This window comes from Cygnus olor, chromosome 3 (genome assembly GCF_009769625.2).
Source record: "Cygnus olor isolate bCygOlo1 chromosome 3, bCygOlo1.pri.v2, whole genome shotgun sequence".
Classification (NCBI taxonomy): domain Eukaryota; kingdom Metazoa; phylum Chordata; class Aves; order Anseriformes; family Anatidae; genus Cygnus; species Cygnus olor.
In genome coordinates, this window is record NC_049171.1 from 48022125 (window position 1) to 48042610 (window position 20486).

General features: G+C 47.1%; 1 protein-coding gene across 3 annotated transcripts in view; it reads left to right on the top strand.

The window, feature by feature from the left end:
* LOC121067197 (sine oculis binding protein homolog) overlaps positions 1 to 20486 on the top strand; it is a 113812-nt gene that overhangs the window by 90606 nt on the left and 2720 nt on the right. For 2 of the 3 annotated variants that reach the window (XM_040551379.1, XM_040551380.1), the window contains 2 exons: positions 529 to 2483; positions 18032 to 19295. In XM_040551379.1, coding sequence (XP_040407313.1) covers positions 529 to 2481 — 1953 coding nt within the window. In that variant the 3' untranslated portion in view covers positions 2482 to 2483; positions 18032 to 19295. Of the gene's footprint in view, positions 1 to 528; positions 2484 to 18031; positions 19296 to 20065; positions 20135 to 20486 lie in introns of those variants that run through there. The other variant, XR_005818150.1, reaches the window with a different exon arrangement.

Sequence of the window (20486 nt, forward strand, 5' to 3'; positions counted from 1 at the left end):
TGTGATGCCATTTTAAAATTCTGCACCTTTTCCAAGTTACTGTTTAATGCTATTAATACAGTACAATATGATACAAAATATTAGAGTGTGCTACAGTTTAGCAGAAATGATTTGCTTTCATTTCCAGCAACTTTCAGAGTCCTTTCCCAGTTATCGTACTTACTGTGTAACATTGCATCAGAGATGGTAAAGGTGTGCTTAGATTACCACTGAGGAGTAATCACAGACATATTCAGATGGATTTTGTATACATACATACGTATGTTATAGCAGTTTATGCCAGCTGAGGAGTCTCCTCTGTGGTATAGCTATAATATATGTAATGTACTGTATATGGTAGGATTGAGACCATGGTAGCATTCAGTTCTCCAGTATTTGGGGGGAAAAATAGTTTTCACAAATGTAACTATTATTTTTCTGCTAGAAAAACAATGTATTTAGAAAACAACTGAAAAATGACTTTAAAAATATCACTATGAAGAGAAGATTGCTTTTCTTGCCTGATCTGATTTTATTACTGTGTTGTAGGTATGTGACTGGTGTAAGCACATAAGACACACAAAAGAGTATCTGGATTTTGGGGACGGGGAAAGAAGGCTTCAGTTCTGCAGTGCAAAATGTCTCAATCAGTACAAAATGGACATTTTCTACAAAGAGACACAGGCCAATCTTCCAGCTGGACTGTGCAGTACATTACATCCTCCAGTCGAAAATAAAGCAGAAGGCACTGGGGTACAGCTGCTGACTCCAGATTCTTGGAATATACCGCTAGCAGATGCTCGGAGAAAAGCCCCATCCCCAGCGTCTGCAGCTGGCCAAATTCAAGGTCCTGGACCATCAGTGTCTACCACTGCCTCTCCGTCTGACACTGCCAACTGCTCTGTCACTAAAATCCCCACGCCAGTTCCCAAACCTATTCCCATCAGTGAGAATCCAAATATTCCACCAGTTTCTGTCCAGCCACCTGCTAGCATTGTGCCTCCAATTGGTGTCCCACCTTGCAGTCCTCCCATGGTGATGACAAACCGTGGGCCAGTTCCTCTGCCCATATTCATGGAGCAGCAAATTATGCAGCAAATCCGTCCACCATTTATCCGCGGGCCGCCTCACCATGCCTCAAATCCTAACAGCCCTCTGTCGAATCCAATGATCCCTGGAATCGGTCCGCCACCAGGTGGTCCCAGAAATATGGGCCCCACCTCTAGCCCCATGCACAGGCCGATGCTCTCCCCTCACATCCACCCCCCCACAACCCCTACCATGCCTGGGAATCCTCCGGGCTTGCTGCCGCCTCCCCCTCCTGGAGCTCCTCTGCCCAGTCTTCCCTTTCCCCCCGTCAGCATGATGCCAAATGGTCCTATGCCTATGCCACAGATGATGAACTTTGGACTGCCATCCCTCGCCCCGCTGGTGCCACCCCCGACTCTACTAGTGCCATATCCTGTCATCGTCCCTTTGCCCGTCCCCATCCCCCTACCCATCCCCATCCCGCACATCAACGACTCCAAACCCCCCAACGGTTTCTCCAGCAACGGCGAAAACTTCATTCCGAGTACCTCCAGCGAGACGCCTGGGGCAAAGCCAGCCAACAGCTCCTCATCCCCTCGAGAGTCGAAGCAAGGATCGTCTAAATCCTCCGACTCCTCACCGAGCTGCTCAGGCCAGTCCCTAAACCAAGCTCAAGTGCTTCAGGAGCACGGTAAAAATGAAGTTGTTGACTTGACTGTCAGACCTAGTAGTCCCGTGAACAGTAAATTTGGTTTCCCCAGCGTGCTGCAGGGCCCACAGGACGGTGTGATAGACCTGACGGTAGGCCACCGGTCTAGGCTGCACAATGTTATCCACAGGGCTTTACACGCCCAAGTGAAAGTCGAGCGCGAGCCTAACAGTGTTGTAAATTTGGCTTTCGGTAGCTCAGACAAAAGGAACTGCAGTGACTGCAGGGACAACTGCAGCCCAGTGGACTCAAAAACGCTACCGTGCGGTGACGCGGCTCACTGCTGCCCCGTCTCCTTGGCCTCTGGCACGCCGGGACTGGAAGCCGGAGCGGCGGTGTGCAACGTCATCGTGAACGGCACCAAGAGCACCGAGGGTTCCAAGAACCCAGAGCCGCCCCAGGAGCCCAAAAAGCCCCAGCCCCCAGAGGAGCTGGCGGTGAGCGAGCTGGAGTCCGTAAAGGAGAACAACTGCGCGTCGAACTGCCACCTCGAGGGGGACGCTGGCAAGAAGAGCGGGGAGGAGCCCCTGGCCGGGGGAGACAAGCAGGACCCAAACCTCAACAATCCAGCGGACGAGGACCATGCGTACGCTTTGCGGATGCTGCCCAAGACAGGTTGCGTGATCCAGCCTGTGCCAAAACCAGCAGAAAAGACTGCTATCGCACCGTGCATTATGTCAACGCCAATACTCAGCACAGGGCCAGAGGATCTGGAGCCACCATTGAAAAGGAGGTGCCTCCGAATTCGAAATCAGAATAAGTAAAGGTTTGTGTGACCGCTACTGCCTTCTGTGTGAGTACAATGAGTATTTCCAGGTTGGAGGCCGAGCTCGTGTGGATGTGGCCTTTGTGAAAGATACAGATTCCGATTTATCAGCACTTTCAGAAAACTATTGGTATTTATGCTTTGATATTGTTCTTTGTGTTGTATTGCATTTGTACTTGTTAGTACTCCATCCATCAGCAGCCTCATTACGCTTCTGCTCACAGAACACTTTGTGGCAGTGCTGGCTGTGTGTGGTGTATGTCAAAGTCAGTGGTTTTCTGCCTAGGATATGGCTTAGGTCTGGGCCATTAATCTGCTTACTTATTCCAGCTGAGTTACGCAGCAACTCAAGCCTTCATGATGATGATTGAAATTGCCCTACAGCGTAGCGTAGAGCAGGACGCCCCAGCTGCTTACTGCTAGCTCGGATCCAGTTGACTTACCAAATGGTCATCTCCAACCATCTTGCTTTGGTCTGCCTCCAGATTGTGCCCTGGCTTCCAGCCGGGCTGTTCTCCAGGGGTGAGTCCCCCTCCCCGAGCTTCCCTTTCTCCGGTGTCGGTGCTTCAGGACTGCCTACTGTCGGACCTGCCCGCTGTGGCTTAGCTCGAGAGGCACTCGATGGGCAGAGGGCAGCTGCGGCACGGCCTGCCCCATGGGGCTCTTCTCTCTTACCTTGTCTTTGGCAAGTCTGCCCCTTTAGAAAAGCAGTTGAGGTTTCCCTCAGTCCCACGGTTGGTGTAGGCATACAGCTCCTTGGAGGGCTGCAAAGCGAGGCAATATGGATAAGTCCACCAACAAGTGTGGCTTGGCCAAGGACGATGCTGCAGAGGCAGAATCCCTTCCTCCCCCCTCCTTCATTCCTTATTTCCAGCCTACTGAATCCCTCTGCTAAAACAGCGCCTTTATAAAACTGTTAGTTTAGTACATGTCTGTTGCTTCAAACCTGTGAGCAAGAAACAAATGTAGTTGCATTTGTTTAGATTCACAAGCATGGAGAGCTTCTTTCAGGAAAAGGGAAAATGGTGGGTGTTGCAAGAAATCTGTTCAGCAGCAAAATGCTGACGTTTTGCCGGATGTGGCTTGGTGAGATGCCAGATTTCATTACAATCCATGGAATATTCTGTAGCCTCCAGTAAATCCCTGTCCCTGGTAGCACAAATAGCGACTGCAGCAGTGCAATATGAACACTGCCTTGAGCAGCGTGGCGTCTCCAACCTTAGACTGTGCATGCTGTGGGAGCTGGGATGCTGCAATATCTCCCTGCTCCATCAGTGCAGACTAATTGCACCATCAAAGGTACTGCAGTGTAGTCAGGACTCCCTTTTTATTTGTTACTGTCGCATTCCCTATTCTGGCTGCAGTGCCGGAAACGTTACCCCCTTTGATCACACGCAGTATTTATTTACTTTCTTCGGTGGAACAGAACCATTATTCTTTGCTCTAGGCATGTGCTGACACATTTAAAAGACACATTTGTAAGAACAGAGGAATTCTGTAACTTTCTTGGACTAATAACCAACATATACAATAACTCAGACGTCGAATGACTATTTAAGACCTTTACACTCTCTTAGGTGCTGATGGTAGGGATTTTCCTAAGCCCCTCCAGGTACGGATGGACTATATGTCCATCTATTCTATTATTTGGCTATTTCAGCAGCAAGATCTTTTTTGCAAACCCCAGCGTGTCACCTTTGGAGCTTGAAAAATTGTCTCTGCATAAATGTACGTGTGCTTTTACCTAGGGGTAGTGATTTGATCTAGTGAGAAGCCCACTGCTTGACTGTATCCCTTTTATTTAATTTTAGGACAGCCATGGTTAACACGTCCCTTCCCTTGCTCAGGCTCCCCATAGCTGTGTTTTGTTTCAAGCCGGTGCTAACAGACTTGCACATTTGCGTGCTGACTCTGTAGTTAAGACAGGCTGCTTCTTAGCGTGCGTTGACTTCCACATGCCCACTGCTTGCCTGGACCACCCAGGCTGCGGTAATGCCACCTCTCTGAGGTCCTGGTCCCAGGAGGGCTTTATCGTCATCCAGAGCCAGAGTCTTTAAACTCAGAGAGAGCTCTGGCTTCACTGAGTTGTGTTTTTTTTGCCTGTTGACACAATTATACATGACATCGGGGATAGTGTTTGACAGAGAGAGTGGGTAAACTGAACAGACTGCAATGAAAAGACAAGAGGGATGCTTTATCACTGAGGTTATTGTCCTCGGCTCTTTGTAGTCTCTAAATGTCAATAACTGCCACTTTGGTTATCCTCAGGAATAACCATTTTCCCATTCACTGACTTTTACATATTCCTTTGTCTCGGTGTAAGGATTGTCTTACAGGAAAGTCTTCAGTTTGCCAGGCAAGATTAATCTGACCCGATATAGACATCGGTAACGAAGACGCAGCTGAGCTAATTGTCTGAACTCCCTTTAAAACCAGCCTAGAGAAACAGGCACTTCAGAGAGACAGTTGAGCTCATCCGGAGTCGACAACTAAGACAGCCGAGATGAATTGTGCCCTAGGAGCGCCTATTTCTCTCTGCTGTGAAGGAAACCAAGGGTGACTGGCACAGATCTCGATGTCCCCATAGACACTGGAAGTTAAGAGAGCCAAGGCCCAGCCTAGGTGTCTGTCATGCTGCTGTGCACGTTGTGCAATAGCTCAGCGTAGCCCAGCAGTGGTTATTAGGCTGTGCTCATCCCTCCTTCCTCCCCAAAAAGAAAAGAAGTAGCCAGAATACACATGAGACCAGGATCTTTGTGTGTTTCAAGGGAAAGAGGATACCCAAAATACGCTGCAGAAATAAACAGGGTGATAACCATCTCATTCCAGCGGGTACCTCAGTGAAACGTGGGTGGGTTTTGAGTCTCTCAAGGCACGCACAAGTGATTTGTGCAGCCCTGATGACTGATTTGAGGTGAGGACTCTTTGGTTTCACACAGAGCCCTCCTTTTGCTAGTGGTGATAGCCCGTCTGGGAGGGCCATGGGGGCTGCCTGTATTTCTGGCCTTCAGGAAGCCTGTCTGTGAAAGCTGCGTGGGGCTCAGAGCCTATCTGTGTCTGTACAGAGGGGATGAGGGGGAGGAACAGCATCAGTGCAGCCCTGTGCCACTGCCTGGACCTCCACCGTTTCCATGGCCTCCCTGCCCAGGCCCCGAGAAGGGTGGGGGTAAAATCCAGCTCCGTCAGCGATACAGCTGTGGGGAACATCCCTCACCAGACTCCTGACCTGACAGAAATTCTAATAAAACACAAAGAGGGTAGGCTCTGCAGTACTAATTGTGCTGACTTGGGCCCCTGGAGTTGTGCATTGTACTGGCCATGCTGATCCGGGAGAAGAAAACGTCCGGGGAGTTTTCTTTTCTCCTGCTCCCCATCCCCCAGCTGGAAAGTCTGAACACATTGCCATAATGTGCAGCTTTTCCTGGATTTTATTTCCTGTCAAATTGTATGAAATGAAGGAAATTAGCCAAATATTTTTACGCTAGAGTTCTGGACAGACAGATTGAATTCGTGTAATGGCAACATGGACTCTCTAAAAAGGAATCAATGCAAGCATGACCCTTTTGGGCGAGTTGCCAAACTCCAGATTATTTAATGTACCAATTACTTGATTATTGGAAGTGCTAATCAGCAACATAATCCTCGATGTTAAAGTTTAGTCTCTCCATCAGGATGTGGACTGTCAAGCTGTTCTAGTTTGATGCAATTCAAAGAACCAGCAAAAGATGTCCCAGTGCCAAAGTCCTACTATGATAAAGCAATGAAGCAAGGAAGACTATTCAGTTGAGTGCAGTTTTTTCAAATTTGAGCAACAAGGGTTTCTAAAATTAGTGTTAGTGTCGCCTACCCGTGTGCTGTATGTCCAGGCAGGATCAGTTTTAACCCCATAGTTTTGGTGTAGGGCAAGGTTTCTTAAGCAAATAACTGAAAATGCTAAGGACTGCTTGGCTTTAACATAATAGTTATGGTAAACTGAATGGAAAATTAAATGGCACAGGCTAAACTCAAAACTAGCTTCTCTGTGTGTGTGTGTGTGTGTGCGTTGACTGGTCCTGTGTTGGGGGCAGAGGGGTAAGGAAAGGAAGGAATTTTCCTGCTTGCGTAAGCACAATTTCTCCCAAAAGTAATGGAAATAGTAGGAGTATGGCCACCTACCGAGCCAATCCATATGTCCTGGGGTCAGCATCTGCTGAGTTATAGGCCCAAACTTCCAGCTGTCTAGTCCATACATTGTAGTCGTAAAAATGTACAACGAGCAGAATGCTCCAGTTTAGGGCAGAAGTAATATATATCCCACTGTGAACTCCCCTGCCCATAATGGTGCAGCACAAGATTTCCTGCTCTGGTCGGGATTCCTGAGGCAAGGGCCATAGCTATTAACCTCCCTTTCTGCCTTAAGAGTTTTTATAGCTCCCCAGTCACTGTAGCATCTACCTACCAGCATCACACCCTGCCCTCGCTGCTCTGACCAGAACAGAATTTGACCCTAAAGGTATGCTTGAAAACAGATTTTATATATTTACACGCATTTTTGTGCCAGTCATCTTTGTCGACACACTACTATGGGCCAGAGCCTTAGCTAATTTTAACTGGATGTAGTTCCGCTGATGCTAAACTAATTAAAATCAACAGTGTAATCGGACTCATACACTTAACACCTACTCTTCTGGTTCAGAAGTTTTCCTTCACTGGGCATCTTATAAGCCTACAGAATTTTTCCATTTATTCTAAGGGGGAAAGGAGAGACTGTTAATACCACAAAGCCTTAAACACATTTGCTTGGAACTGAAGCTTTGCCCTTGAGAGCTGCCTGGCTCTAGCAGGGTGATCTTATGTTTCAAAATTGCCTGGGTAGCTTCTCAGATATATTAAATCAGAAAAGGGTTTCCCAGAAAAAAAAAAAAAAAGAAAAAAAAAGAAAAAAAGGCTTCTCAAAATGTTGAAGTATAAAATGACATACTTGCAGAGCAGCTTTCAGCTCCCACATCTTGCTGACGGGGTGTGGGAGCGCTAACTTCCGTCTCAGTGGCAGTAAATAGCAGGCTTGTGGTACGGTGCTGTAGATCACTGTACATGCCTTGAAATCAAAGGAACAAGTGCTGATTTCTGATGGGCTTCTCCTGCTTTTCCATAAAACCTCCCAGGGTGTATATTTTAAATATGAAATCTGATTCTTGATCCCAGTTTAGAAAATAGCTACACCTGGTCTAATTCACAAGGCAGTGAACATCTAGAGCTCTTGGCAAATAAAACACAGGGCCAGATCTTCAGCCAGCAGAGAAATGCCATAGCTCAATTAACAGACCCACAGGAGTGTAGAGGGCCTCTGGCTCCTGGAAGCTGCAGCCGGCCTGGTAGCTCCCAGGATCTGGGGCCATTGACTTCAGAGGTCACTGCAGTGCTTGCTTATTAGCATTGTCTTGTGAAATGACAATTGTTCGGACTGAATTAAGCATCTCATCCATGCCATTCTCTAAGTTGGTAAAACATTACTATTGAAACAAGGAGACACTCATAATTGTCTGTCAGGCTTTAAAGACTGTCCAGGCACTTTAATACATATAAGCATAGAACAGAATCAGAGAATATCCCCAGTTGGAAGGGACCCGCAAGGATCACTGAGTCCAACTCCTGCCTCCACACAGGACCACCCAAAAATCAGCCCGTGTGTCTGAGAGCGTTGTCCAAACTGCCCTGGGGAGCCTGTCCCAGTGCCCGACCACCCTCTGGGTGCAGAACCTTTCCCTAACCCCCAGCCTGACCCTCCCCTGTCCCAGCTCCATGCCGTTCCCTCGGGTCCCGTCGCTGTCCCCAAAGAGCAGAGCTCAGCGCCTGCCCCTCCGCTCCCCTCGTGAGGGAGCTGCAGGCCGCCACAAGGCCTCCCTTCAGCTTCCTCTGCTCTGGGCCGAACAAACAAAGGGACCTCAGCTGCTCCTCATACATCTCACCCTCCAGGTCCTTCACCATCTTTGTTGCCCTCCTTTGGACACTCTCTAATAGTTTTATGTTCTTCGTATACTGTGGTGCCCAAAACAGCACATACACTCGAGGTGAGGCCACACCAGCACAGAGCAGAGCAAGACAATCCCCTCTCTCAACCAGGTAGCAATGCCCTGCTTGCAGCACCCCAGGGTATGGTTGGCCCTCCTGGCTGCTAGCGCACACTGCTGGCTCATGTTCAAGTCCTGCTGACCAGAATCATCAGATCTCTTCTAAGGGCTAATCCTCCTCTCGTTTAAGTCAACGCAAAACAAATTTGGCTGGATTCAAAAGTGTGGGGTGTAAAATGGGCATAGGGGGAGGCTAAGGCTCACCATCAGTGTGTTCTTGTGCTGTTAGCTACCAAAGCCAGTGGTGTACGGAAAGTTTACGAGGAAAAAAGTACAACTCGTGGTTAAATATAGAGTATATTACAACAAAGATCACAGTAAAACAGATGACATCCTTGTAAAAATATAATCAGATTGCCTTTACATTAGGAGGACAAGATCCTGGAGAGCGTGTGTCTGATTGCCACTGAAATCTGATAAGGAGCTAAGCACCCCATTGCCTTTGAGAAGCTTGACCTTAAGACAACAATGGCCAGCTTCAGAGCTGAGTGGTGAACTCTGAAGAACTGTGAAGAGCTTGTAAACTGTTTCTCAGTATCATGAGCAATACCCGAAAGTGGATTAAAGTGAAGCAAAACACTTTTGAGGATGGTGGTTGTGAAAGAGCTGGACATAATCAAGCAGTGAGCAGTAGATTTTAAGAAAAAAAGTATAAATTCCTGTTCAAAAAGCTATGGGAGAATCAAGAAAAGCAGAAGCACAGCAATTTGAGCAAGAAATCAGGAGGAAATCAAGATTATGCCAAGCAAGATTTTCTGAAGCATTGTTTCCAGATTACCTACTGAGTCCCTCCTTGTCTATTTTTTAGGTCTCCTATGGCAAAACAGGGAAGTTCAGCACATTGCTGGGTGTCTCCACCAATTGGGGCCTCACAGCTGAGTCTTACCTGAGCTGTGACCTTAACATGTTTACACTTTCTTGATAAGGAGCTGCATTTCACTCATGGGACCAGAGGCTGTGTTTGGAAGTGTGTGCAATCATCTCATGAGAGATGTGAATCAAAGCAAACTCCAACATTTTACAAAACCCTCACATACTCAGCATTTGCTTCTGCCATGAAATTAACAGCTAATTAAATGTCTGGGCTTGATCCTGTGAAGTATTTGGTGCACTCAGCTCTTGGTGCCTCTAATGAAAGCTGAAGGCTCTCAGGACGTTACAGAATGAGGTTGTGTCTCTGACTCATTTGCATGGCTTTACTTCCCCAGACACGATTCTGGTATTTGAAAAGAATGGTATTCCTGTACAACATGTGTCTCAATTTGTAACGATATCCTCCCTGCAGCTGGCTTGCTTTTCCAAGTGTTTCTGAAACATTACTGTCTTAAATTTGAGCCAACCTACAACAACAAATTATCTAGAGGCAAAGAGGCTGAGCTGCGCTTGCTGAGAGGACACCCCCAGCCTCTGCTGTACTCCCTCTTCCAGCCCTGGTTTTGGACTTGAGGCTGTGTAATGTAATCATCTCCTGTGAAAGCACACACTTCCCTCCACCTCCTCCCCTCTGACCCCCCCCCCTCAAAAAAAAAAAAAAAGTTTTAGGGATTGGGTAGTGCAGAATAAAACAACTATCGAGTTGCGACCTCTCTGGAAAGATCTGCATCCCATCATTGGCCGATTGATATTTAAACCTATGGTTAGAGCAATTTTTAGCTATTTATTTGGAGCCCACATGGTAAAATGCAGAACTTTGTGTCATTATGATCTGCTGCCTGCTTATGCTCCAAATATTTATAAGGTTTCATGAACCACTTGTGCTGCCACTTCTAAGTTTCTTATTCAAAGGGGAAAAAAAAAACACCACTTTTCCACAGGAATTCTCCAATTGAGAGATGCTGAAAGGCCGGTGTAAAAGAAAAGATGAGGTCACTGAAGATTTGAATTCTGACCCTAACTTTCAAAGTACAATTAAAATGTCACTTCTGTTTTATTTGAAGCAGCTTACCAATTATTGCTGGACGAGTTATTGCGGTGGTGAAAATGTTTCTGTTTTCCTGGGGTTAAGGAGGAAGTGGGGAACAGGTAAAATCTGAAACACCGGTTGGGTCTGACGCAGTTTGTTGTGTGGCCGGCAGTGCTGGGGACAGAAGATGCCCTGGGGTGCCGGGCACTGCACTGGGGTGGATGCCAGCTCTCACCCACTTGCTCCTGGTGTGTTCTGGGCAAGCTTTTCCCTTCCTTCCTCCACAGTATAATCTGCCTGACATTTCGCCTGCCTGAGCACTCCCCTCTTGCCCTTGGGTGAGTCTGCACCTGCTCTTGCTTAGGCTGAGAAGAGTCAGGATGGGGCCATGAAAATCAGGGGTAAATCTGCAGCATCCCTGTGCTGGGTGATACAGCTCCTCACCCAGCCTCTCCTATGCCCAGCAGCTCTGCCAGCAATGGCACAACAGGATGGCCACCCCAAAGTGGCACCCAGGTCCTGCTGCCGGTTGGCACTGGGCCTTTCTTGCCTTCTCCCTTCACCACTTCCCTGGTCCTGCCTTAGCGTGGCAGCATGAGGGGCCGCAGCCCCTGGCCCCACGGACATCCATGCCAGCACCCAGTCGGTCAGAGGGTCATTCATGAGAAAACACTGATCACTTCCTGGTATGGGAGGCTGACACGTTTCACTAAAATGATGCTTCTGAAAAAAATTAATGGCATTTCAGATGAAAACATCAGGTCCGGATGTAAACCAGGTGAGGAGGACTCTCTCAGAGAGGTATGGGGCTGTTGCTTGGCAAGGCCTGCTCTTACCCTTCATCGTCCTACACACTGCTACCCACAGTTAATCTGCCTTTTTTTTCTGGCTATTTATCTGGTTTAACTGGAGCAATTGGCTTGGATAAGAAAATTGAGAAGCACCTTACAATAGCCAAAAGTCTGGTGGTTTGGACCCACGGGAGGTTACTGAAATTCAAGTTTAAGTTTCTTTTCTGCGTTAGACAAAATCAGAGACTTAAAGAAGGGTTATCACATCACAGTGGTTGCCTGTTTTCAGGAAAGGAGAGGAGAAAGTGTCTGGATTTGGTTTTCCTTCTTTTTTATATAAAGTTTTTTTTTTTTTAAGTTTATATGAAGAAAATATTTACAGAGGTTCTGGGGAAATTGCTACTATGAACAGTAGAAAGTGATGTAGGTGAATGGTATGGAAAGATGACAATGGCAAGGAAACCTGACGGCAGCAGTGATGCTAAAATGTGGGGAATCGCACCCAAATGTTCAGTTTAGCCCACCAAGACTGGTATCTCCCTCTATCCACCTTGTCTGGTGGATAGAGACGCTCTTCCCAGGTATGTTTTGGAGCATCTAAGGTAGCGCCTGCTCTGGAGCACCTCTGGGTTTGGGAAGGCGGACAAGGACACAGTGATGTGGAAACAGAAGGTTAAGATGTTGGAGCAAGAGTTCCTGGTGAGCTCTGTTTTACCTAGGAATACACAGACTTGATGGGGAGGGGATGTGCCCTGTCCTGGGGCTGTGCAGAGCAAGTCACACAGTGCAGCTGTGTTGCTGCTTGGTGGTACAGAGAAGGATTTACAGCAGCCCAGGCCATTCACCCCAAGTGCGTGGCTGCTCCCTGCTAAGTTTTGGGAATCCTAATTCCAATGGCTATGAAGAAGAACTGTGTGCTTGCCCAGACCAAGATTGTGCTCCTGTTTTGGGGAAGGTTTGGAATGATTGTCACCAACGTGGCAGAGGGCCGGATTTCTGTCTCATCTATCTTCAGTGCCACCAGCTGCCTTGTGAATTCAGGAGTGTGGAGCCTACATCTTCTTGGTCACTCTAAGGGTCTGTTCCACAACGCTGATTCCTTTGCTTCCTCTTTTTAAGATGTGCATTTCATCTAGGCTGTGCAGTAGCATAAAAAAGACCCTGGAACTGGATTTCATACATTTCCTTGCTACTTAACAAGGGCATGGTGACATGCATCCCTGTTCCTAATGTCACTAGCTAGTGTGAGGGTTCAATTTAACATACTTTGAATGAGTTTGGTGAGAGAAGATACTAAATGTGCCAGCAACGGCCAAACATAGACGTGAAGTAGTGAAATTTCCCTTGAGGCTTTTCAAGGAGTAGGTGCAGGGAAGCAGGAGCTAGTGTATAACAGGCCTTCTGCTTTCCAGTTCATGTTTCTCTCTGTAGGTTCTGCTCTGACTACAGAGTGAGCGGACACCACTGCAGAGCATCCTTGCAACAATTTGACCACAGAGGCAGGGGTGACCAAGTTGTCCCTAGCGCTGCTTCTGCCAAGATACATAAGGAGGGCAAACCCAAGCTTCTTCCCCGGTGCATTCCTTGAAGTCACAACATCTGCTCGGAATACAGCTCTTGTTTCAGTAGGTGGCAGAGCCCAAGCTGTGTATCTGACCCAAAGTCAAGAACGATCCATAGCTTGCAAGAGCAGAGCAGAAGGAAAACACCACCCTCAAAATCAAGGGATGGTGCATAAGGAGTTGAGTTGTTATTCCATTCGTGCTAGAGGCTTCCCCTGACTTCCCTGACTTTTGCAATGTGGCATCCCTTCAGTTAGTTCGTGGAAAGATAAATCATCAAGTATTCAAAGGGGAAGGTTTTAATGAAGAAGCTTGAACTGCTTTAAGAATTGCTAAAAAAAAAAAAAAAGAATAAATTATAGAATTCTTACAAGTAACAGATGACTCCAGAGTGTTTCCAGGGCTGAGCTTGCTCCCATGCTGACTTTAGCTGCACTCTTGTGGTTTATTTTCAGAGCAGTTTCCCTGAGAAAATAATTGCAGTGCCTTTTCTCCAAGGCCATGCATGTCCCAGATGAACTAGGCCTCTTCTAGCACATCAACATTCATTGTCCGGGTGAATTAACTGCTGTGCTAAATGATGGAAACTCTGCCACACCAGCCCACATCAACGGCTGCCTCACCCCTCCCCACCCAGCATCTATTTTTTTCCTGAACAATATGATGTGAATCTGGAGACAGAAATGTTCAATGGAGCGCAGAATGAGGGGGGGAGCAGCCATGGAAAAAGACTCTGTGTGAGTGTACGCGTGTCCAAAGCCATGTCAATGGCATGGCCCTCTGAGGAGGTGGGACATGATGGAAGCAGCTCTCTGGCTGCTGTCCCTGCCTGCAGGACCGTGCTGCCAGCGTGGCAACACTCGGCTTATGGGGCAGCACTGGGAGCAGGCATGCAGGGATCAGTGCTTGGGTTTGGGGGCAGAAGGGAAAGAAACTGCTCCAGAGCTGAGCTACCCATCTCCTCAGCATGGAGGCATGGAGCTAGGAGCACCTCCAGCAGCTGGCTCTACCAAGCAGGGCCACGCTTCCCATCACTCTGATTGCATGGGCAGCACAGGAGGGAGCAGCACCTTGAAGGAGCTAGGTAGCTGCAGAGAGAGGGACGAAGCTCCCTGGGAAGGCTTTGCCGTAGTCATCAAACTGCCATGCAAAGCTGTAACGCTGTGCTCTTCTGGGCAAGGATTGAAATCCTCACACATAGGGACATAAACCAAAGATGAAGCTCTGGGGTGGTGGAGCGTGCGTCACAGCTGCCCGTTGCTCCTCAGGTTAAGATGCAGCTGCAGAGGGCATTAGCACAGCTCTCGCTCACTGTTCATAGGAGCACTGTGTCGGCATCTAAGCCCGCACAGGTGAACCTCCAGGTTACCTGCACTGAGTCTATCTGCAGTAGGGGAAAACAGGCAGGCTTAAAAAGCCAGCTGACTGCTCCAAGCAGAAAGCATTGAGAACTAGGGAACATCCTTATGCCCTCCTTCCCAAACTGCTTATCACCCTTCATTATGCCTTGCCATTTGAGACTGATTAGTGAGGGATGGAAATTCGTTTTCATTGATGTATGTTAAGAAAGGAACAGGCAAAATACCTGAAGTGCAGAGTGAGGGTTCATAGAGAGGCTGCAAATTTTGTTTTCTCTGCTTCTCTTCCCCTACCCTGGAAAGTGAGGAGCCTTCCTACTTGTTCTCATTCTGTCCTCTTCTCCATAATGCCGTGTGGGGTTAGGACTACACCTCTGACTTCTGGGTGGTTTTCCCTCCCCAGATCAACACAATCCTGTTTAGTGCTGGAAAGCAGGCAAAACCCAGTGCGTCCACCTCAGGGCAACTCACATAAGCTCAGCTCCATGGCTTTATAATTACCAAAAAATTGTCTTTTGTAGCTGACAGAATCTTTCTATCTGATCAGCACTCTGCTGTGTGTTGGGTGCAAGTTCAACTGGGGTGAAGAGCATATGTTTCTCTCCTAAAAAGTAATTTGTTGGGGGGGGGGGGGGGGGGGGGGGGGGGGCAGATATAAATAGCTGATTTTATTGTGCTGGTCATGCACTCTGGTGTTGGCACGAGGTGTAAAGCATCTGACTGTGAAGTGGTGATGACTAGTATGTTCTCATTTCTTTATAAAACTTTGCATGCTATGCCTGATATGGATTTTTATTCTGTCACTTGATTGCTATGAAGATGCATTCATCGAACACTATGACTGTCACGTGAACCAATCAATAGGGAAGATGCTTCTCCAGTCTGCACTCTATCTGCAGCAGGGGAAAATAGATAGGCCTTAAAAAGCCAGCTGACTGCTCCAAGCAGAAAGCATTTAGAACTAGGGAACATCCTTATGCCCTCCTTCCCAAACCGCTTATCGCTCTGCACAGTGCCTTGCCATTTGAGACTGATTAGTGAGCGACGGAAATTCATTTTCATTGATGCATGTTAAGAAAGGAACAGACAAAATACCTGAAGTGCAGAGTGAGGGTTCATAGAGAGGCTGCAAATTTTGTTTTCTCTGCTTCCCTTTTTAGTTAATCTCAGAGCACGATTTCAAGCCAAAAAGTGACAGAAAGCAGTAACGTACTTTATGGGGAGTACTCAGGAAGTGGATACATCCCAATTCTCAGTCTAGTTTTTCTCCTCAGCACTCTCTGTGCACAAAGCTGCACATCCCTCTGGGCACATTGCCCTAAAGCCCAAATGTTATTCCTTAACCTTGATATAGTGGCCTCCGTGTTCTGGGAGTTTATGCTGGTCAACACAGTCAATGTGCCTTCCAGCCTCTGCTTTGAGAAGGGCGGAGATTTGGCAGGGGAATAGAAGCGCAGTGATGAGAGGAGTCAGTGTGAAAGGGAGATCAGGGAGCAGAATGAGAAGGAAAACGTGACCCAGCACCAGCATTAAGTACCTGAGTTTCAGTTTGAGACTTTAGGGAACAGCGGATCCCATCCAAGGTGACAGAGACCAAAGCAACTTTTGTAGCGAGAGAAGACAGTTCCTGCAAACAGTCTGCATGGTCAAGTGACAAGGGAAGCAGAAGAAGAGGTCATGGCATGTTACCCAGTAGCCCCTAGATAAGCCATAAGGAATTTAAAACCACTGTGTTGTTTTTAGTTCCATTAGATTGATGAGAAGATGATTTTTTAAAAACATTATTCCAAAGATTCTCATGGTCTTGGCCTTCACCACTGGCAATGCTTACCTTATTTTAGGGGAGCTATCATGCAGCTTTCTGAAAGGCTCAAATCAATAAAGTTGTGTTTGCTCCACTGTTGTTCACCCAGTCAAAGCACCAGTTGGCTTCACAAGGGGGTTGTCTGAATAAGTTCTGTGGGATGTGTCCCCTTCGTGTCCTAAATAAACGAGAAAAGAAGCCAAACTAGGCATGTCAGTCACTGTGCTTTGCTGGTTATGACCCCTCAGCACGATAGGCACTATTGTGGTGTAAGTGGTTGCACGCCAAAAGACCAAGGAGATCATGGGGGGCTCCAGCCCGATCTCCCTTACCCTAGCCAGGTTTTGCTGTCTTGAGCATCTGTCTTTCGTTTGTATGAGTAGGGGAAAGGCCAAGAGGGGCATCTTTGGTTAGTATGTGTAGCATGGACAGTACCTGTGGGGAGTTAGCTCTGTTACTGGGAGATGTGTATTTGCATGAGAATCATAGAATATCCTGGGTTGGAAGGGATCCACAAGGACCATTGAATCCTTCTCAGTGCCATGACCACTGCCCTGGGGAGCCTGTCCCAGTGCCCGACCACCCTCTGGGTGCAGAACCTTTCCCTAACCCCCAGCCTGACCCTCCCCTGTCCCAGCTCCATGCCGTTCCCTCGGGTCCTGTCGCTGTCCCCAGAGAGCAGAGCTCAGCGCCTGCCCCTCCGCTCCCCTCGTGAGGGAGCTGCAGGCCGCCATGAGGCCTCCCCTCGGCTTGCTCTGCTCTGGGCTGAACAAACCAAGGGACCTCAGCTGCTCCTCATACGTCTTGCCCTCCAGACCCTTCACCATCTCTATAGCCCTCCTCTGGACACACTCTGATAGTTTTATGTCGTTCTTATACTGTGGTGCTCAAAACTGCACACAGGTCTCGAGGTGTGGCTGCACCAGCGCAGAGCAGAGTGTGACAATCATTTCTGTCAACCAGCAAGTGGAGCTGTCTCCTGGTACTATCTCAGATTCTCCATGAGACCAATCTGCCCTGTCCAGCTGTGCTTACTGACTGTGCTCTGTCACGCCTGAGAGCCCATCCAGCCCACTCTTCAGGTTGTCCCTGTGGAGCCCTGGGTCTTGCATTGTAGACACAGCCCCTTCAGCAAGGAATGACAAAGGGTGAGCCATGGGGAGAAGGTTTTGAAACATTTCTCTAATGCCCATGGCTGAAGTGCTCTGGGAATGTTAGTGCTCTGGGAGCAAAAACACTTGGTCATATTAAATGACTCTGCACAAGATGAATAACCAGCCTGACTGTGCATGGTGCTGGGAGCACTCCTCATGAGGGAGCTCTGTCTTTCAGTCAGAGCAGGGGAAAGATGGCAGAAGGGAAACCCCAATTGTTATTTGGGGGGCCCTAAGTGAAATATCAGCCCAGCTCCCTGCCACTTGGACTGCACTACAGACAGCTTTAAAAACATCGGAAGAATTGGAATAAGCTGCAATTTTAATGTTTGAAATGCAGTTTTCAACTGACTTGAAAGCGTTGGGGGAAATCTGGGTTTCTGGGAGGCATCCAGTTCTAATGGCAAAACAAGTGAGCTGCAAGGCAGGCTCTGTACCCCATCCCATCACCATCCCTGGTCCAAATGTGTCTCCTCCTCCAAGTCCATTTCCCTACCTGTGCAGTGCAGACAGTGATACCTCCAAGCTCTGTAAAGCACGGTGAGATCAAGGGGTGAGGGCTACTACATAACTGTGATGCATTATTATTCACCCGTGATCTTGTGGAATGAAAGGCGCTCTATGAAACCCAGAGAATGAACTATTATTATATCAATTTACAGCTTTTTATTGCAGGGATTTCTGCATCCTCCCTTCCAGCCACCTCACTGCCAGGGCAGCATCACATACCGATGGCCCTTGCAGCGAGAGGCAGAGCAAAGGTGGAAGCGGTGGGGCTGTGTGAGCTCAGGCAATGCCCACTGTGCCTGTGATGAATCCCATCCCATCCCACTGGCACTGACCCTGTCTCCTTTTCTGCTTTGCAGGAATGCTCACCGACAGGGTACCTTGCATGGAGAAAGGGAGCAGAGCAAACCACGTCACTCCACTGAACGACACCAGCTGGTCCGCTCACCATCCCCTCTGGCTAAAAGTCAAGCAAATAAAGCAGCTTCCCATCACGAAGTCCCTCCGAGGAAGCCTCAGTCCCACGGGTGCCTTTGACCCAGAAGACAGCACATCATGGACCCACACAGTGTGCTCAGCATTCCTGCGACCACCCCCTCTTCTCCTCCAAGGAACGCTTTCTCCTCTTGGTTTCTTGCTGCGGGGATTTTTAACCCTGGTTTCAAAAACCACATGGACCAACATAGGTACTTTTTCCCTCCCTGACTTCAAAGTTCAGATATTTGAGACTGGACAGTGATATGGATTTTTTTTTTTTCGAAAAACTGCTGTGGTTTTGCTGCTACACTAAGAATCGTGATTTGCATTGTATGGTTTTGGACCTATTCAAGTTTTGATGGGGGAAAGGGGTAATACTGGAGTAGCAACGCTTCAGAGTCATCTCTGTCCTACCCATGATGCACTTTTAAATGAAGAGTTAGAATATTTTATTGGCTAATATACTTTCCTTGTTATTTTTACAAAGGCCACCTTTATCCTTTCTAATGCCATATTTTCAGTGTTACACTTTTATGGCTTTTAATTTTTGATTTGACAGATGTAAGAAGCAGCATGAATAGTTTATACTGTGGTTTTTCAGAGACTGAATGCCAAGAGAACTCAGTAAATGTTTATTCTTCTCAGCTTTCTCTTTAAATTCCCCTAAATAGCGCCCCATTTGGGAACAGAGCAAGAGTGTTGAACTAAAGACCAAAATTCCCTCAAGGTGTAAAATAATCTGAGGGGAATATTTGCTGGGCGTCACGAAAGACTTGGATGAAATTTCAACCCTGATGGTTTTCAGTGATCCAGGAAGGCAGTGAGACAATCTCTCCATATGCATAGCCCTTTCATGATAATTAGAATGGTATGGACAAACCAATGAAAACAAGGGTAAAGTGAGAAAGATCCCCCATGATTCTGTTTCACTGTTTGCTTTCTCCTGTCATGGTTAAGAGAAATGTGCAATTCGATCCTCAATCAGTGGGTGGAGGATAACAGGGTAGAATTTACTTGTGTGCACTTGTACAGTTGTAGCCAAGAGTCCAAAAGTACACTAGAGCATGTTATACTGGCACTGAATTGGTAAGAGAGTCGTGGAGTATCCCATTCTGACAAATACAAAAAAAAAAAACAAAAACAAAACAAAACAAAAAAGAAACAAAACAAAACAAAAAAGCAACAAAAAAACTAAAAAAATCCACACAAAAAAATACAAAAAAAATAAAAACTAAAAAAAATTAAAAAAAAAATCAGATCACCTTGTGATTCAGTGTAACTGTTTACTAACTCGAATAAAGCAATTGTTCACTCTCAAGTGTTCAGAGCACACCTTTTCTATAAGGCTGCTGCGGGGAAGTGAGGAGCAATTTGCAGAAGCAGTGTCTCTGATGGTTTCAGCGGTGCTGGGAGCAGGGTATCCAAGTCAGTTGAACCAGAGCCTTGTAGTGATGGTGCACTATGAGCACTATGTATATACTGTATTTCTATATTTTCCTTTGTACAGATTCACTTAAGTCAAGCTACTGTTTTACAGGTGCTCCTTATTTATTAGAGCTGTGAAAGCTTGGAAAACACACCGGGCGAGCAAGCTCGCTTTTTAAAAAAAAAAAAAAAAAAAAAAAAAAAAAAAGGGCAGGGGGGAAGTCCAACAGCTCCTGAGTCTAGGGAGAGAGTTCAAAGAGATACTGATGAAACATCTTTAAGAGAGCAAGAAACTAAAGCACCCTCAGTGTGCTCTGCTTTCCTTTTGGGCTTGCAACAATTTTCTCTCTCCCTGACTGGTGTCAGATTTATTAAAACAAAATAAATCTCCAAGAAAAAAAAATGCACTTAAATGTGCTGTTGTTTTATTAGTATTATTTACTTTTTTCTTTTTTTTTTATTTTTATTTTTTATTTTTTTGGTGCATGCAGTTATTCACTCCTCTACCTGCCTGGTCACAGATCAAGCGAAATTCACTCTGAAGTCTCAGAAACATATGCGTAAGTGTTCCTGGAGGCTGTGTCTATGTCCCTTCCATTTTTGCTCCTCTCTCATCATCTCTCAGCTTCTGCAATGTTCAAGGTGTGGGGAAGAAAAAACAAACAATGCACTTAGCAGTGCAGGGTTAGGCCCTGATCTTAAAGAAGAGCCCCATATGGATGCTCTGGCTGCAGCTCTGCTCATTTCAAGGGGATCTGTGCAAGTTTGCTCACACCCATGCATTTGGGGCCCGTGTACAGAGTGTGCTCCATGTGCCTTTTGTAAGGATGTAGGGTTTTTTATGCATCAGCTCCCCCTGAAATCAAGCCTAGGCTCTTCCAAGCACCAAACTCCTCCCAAATGCCCCCAAAA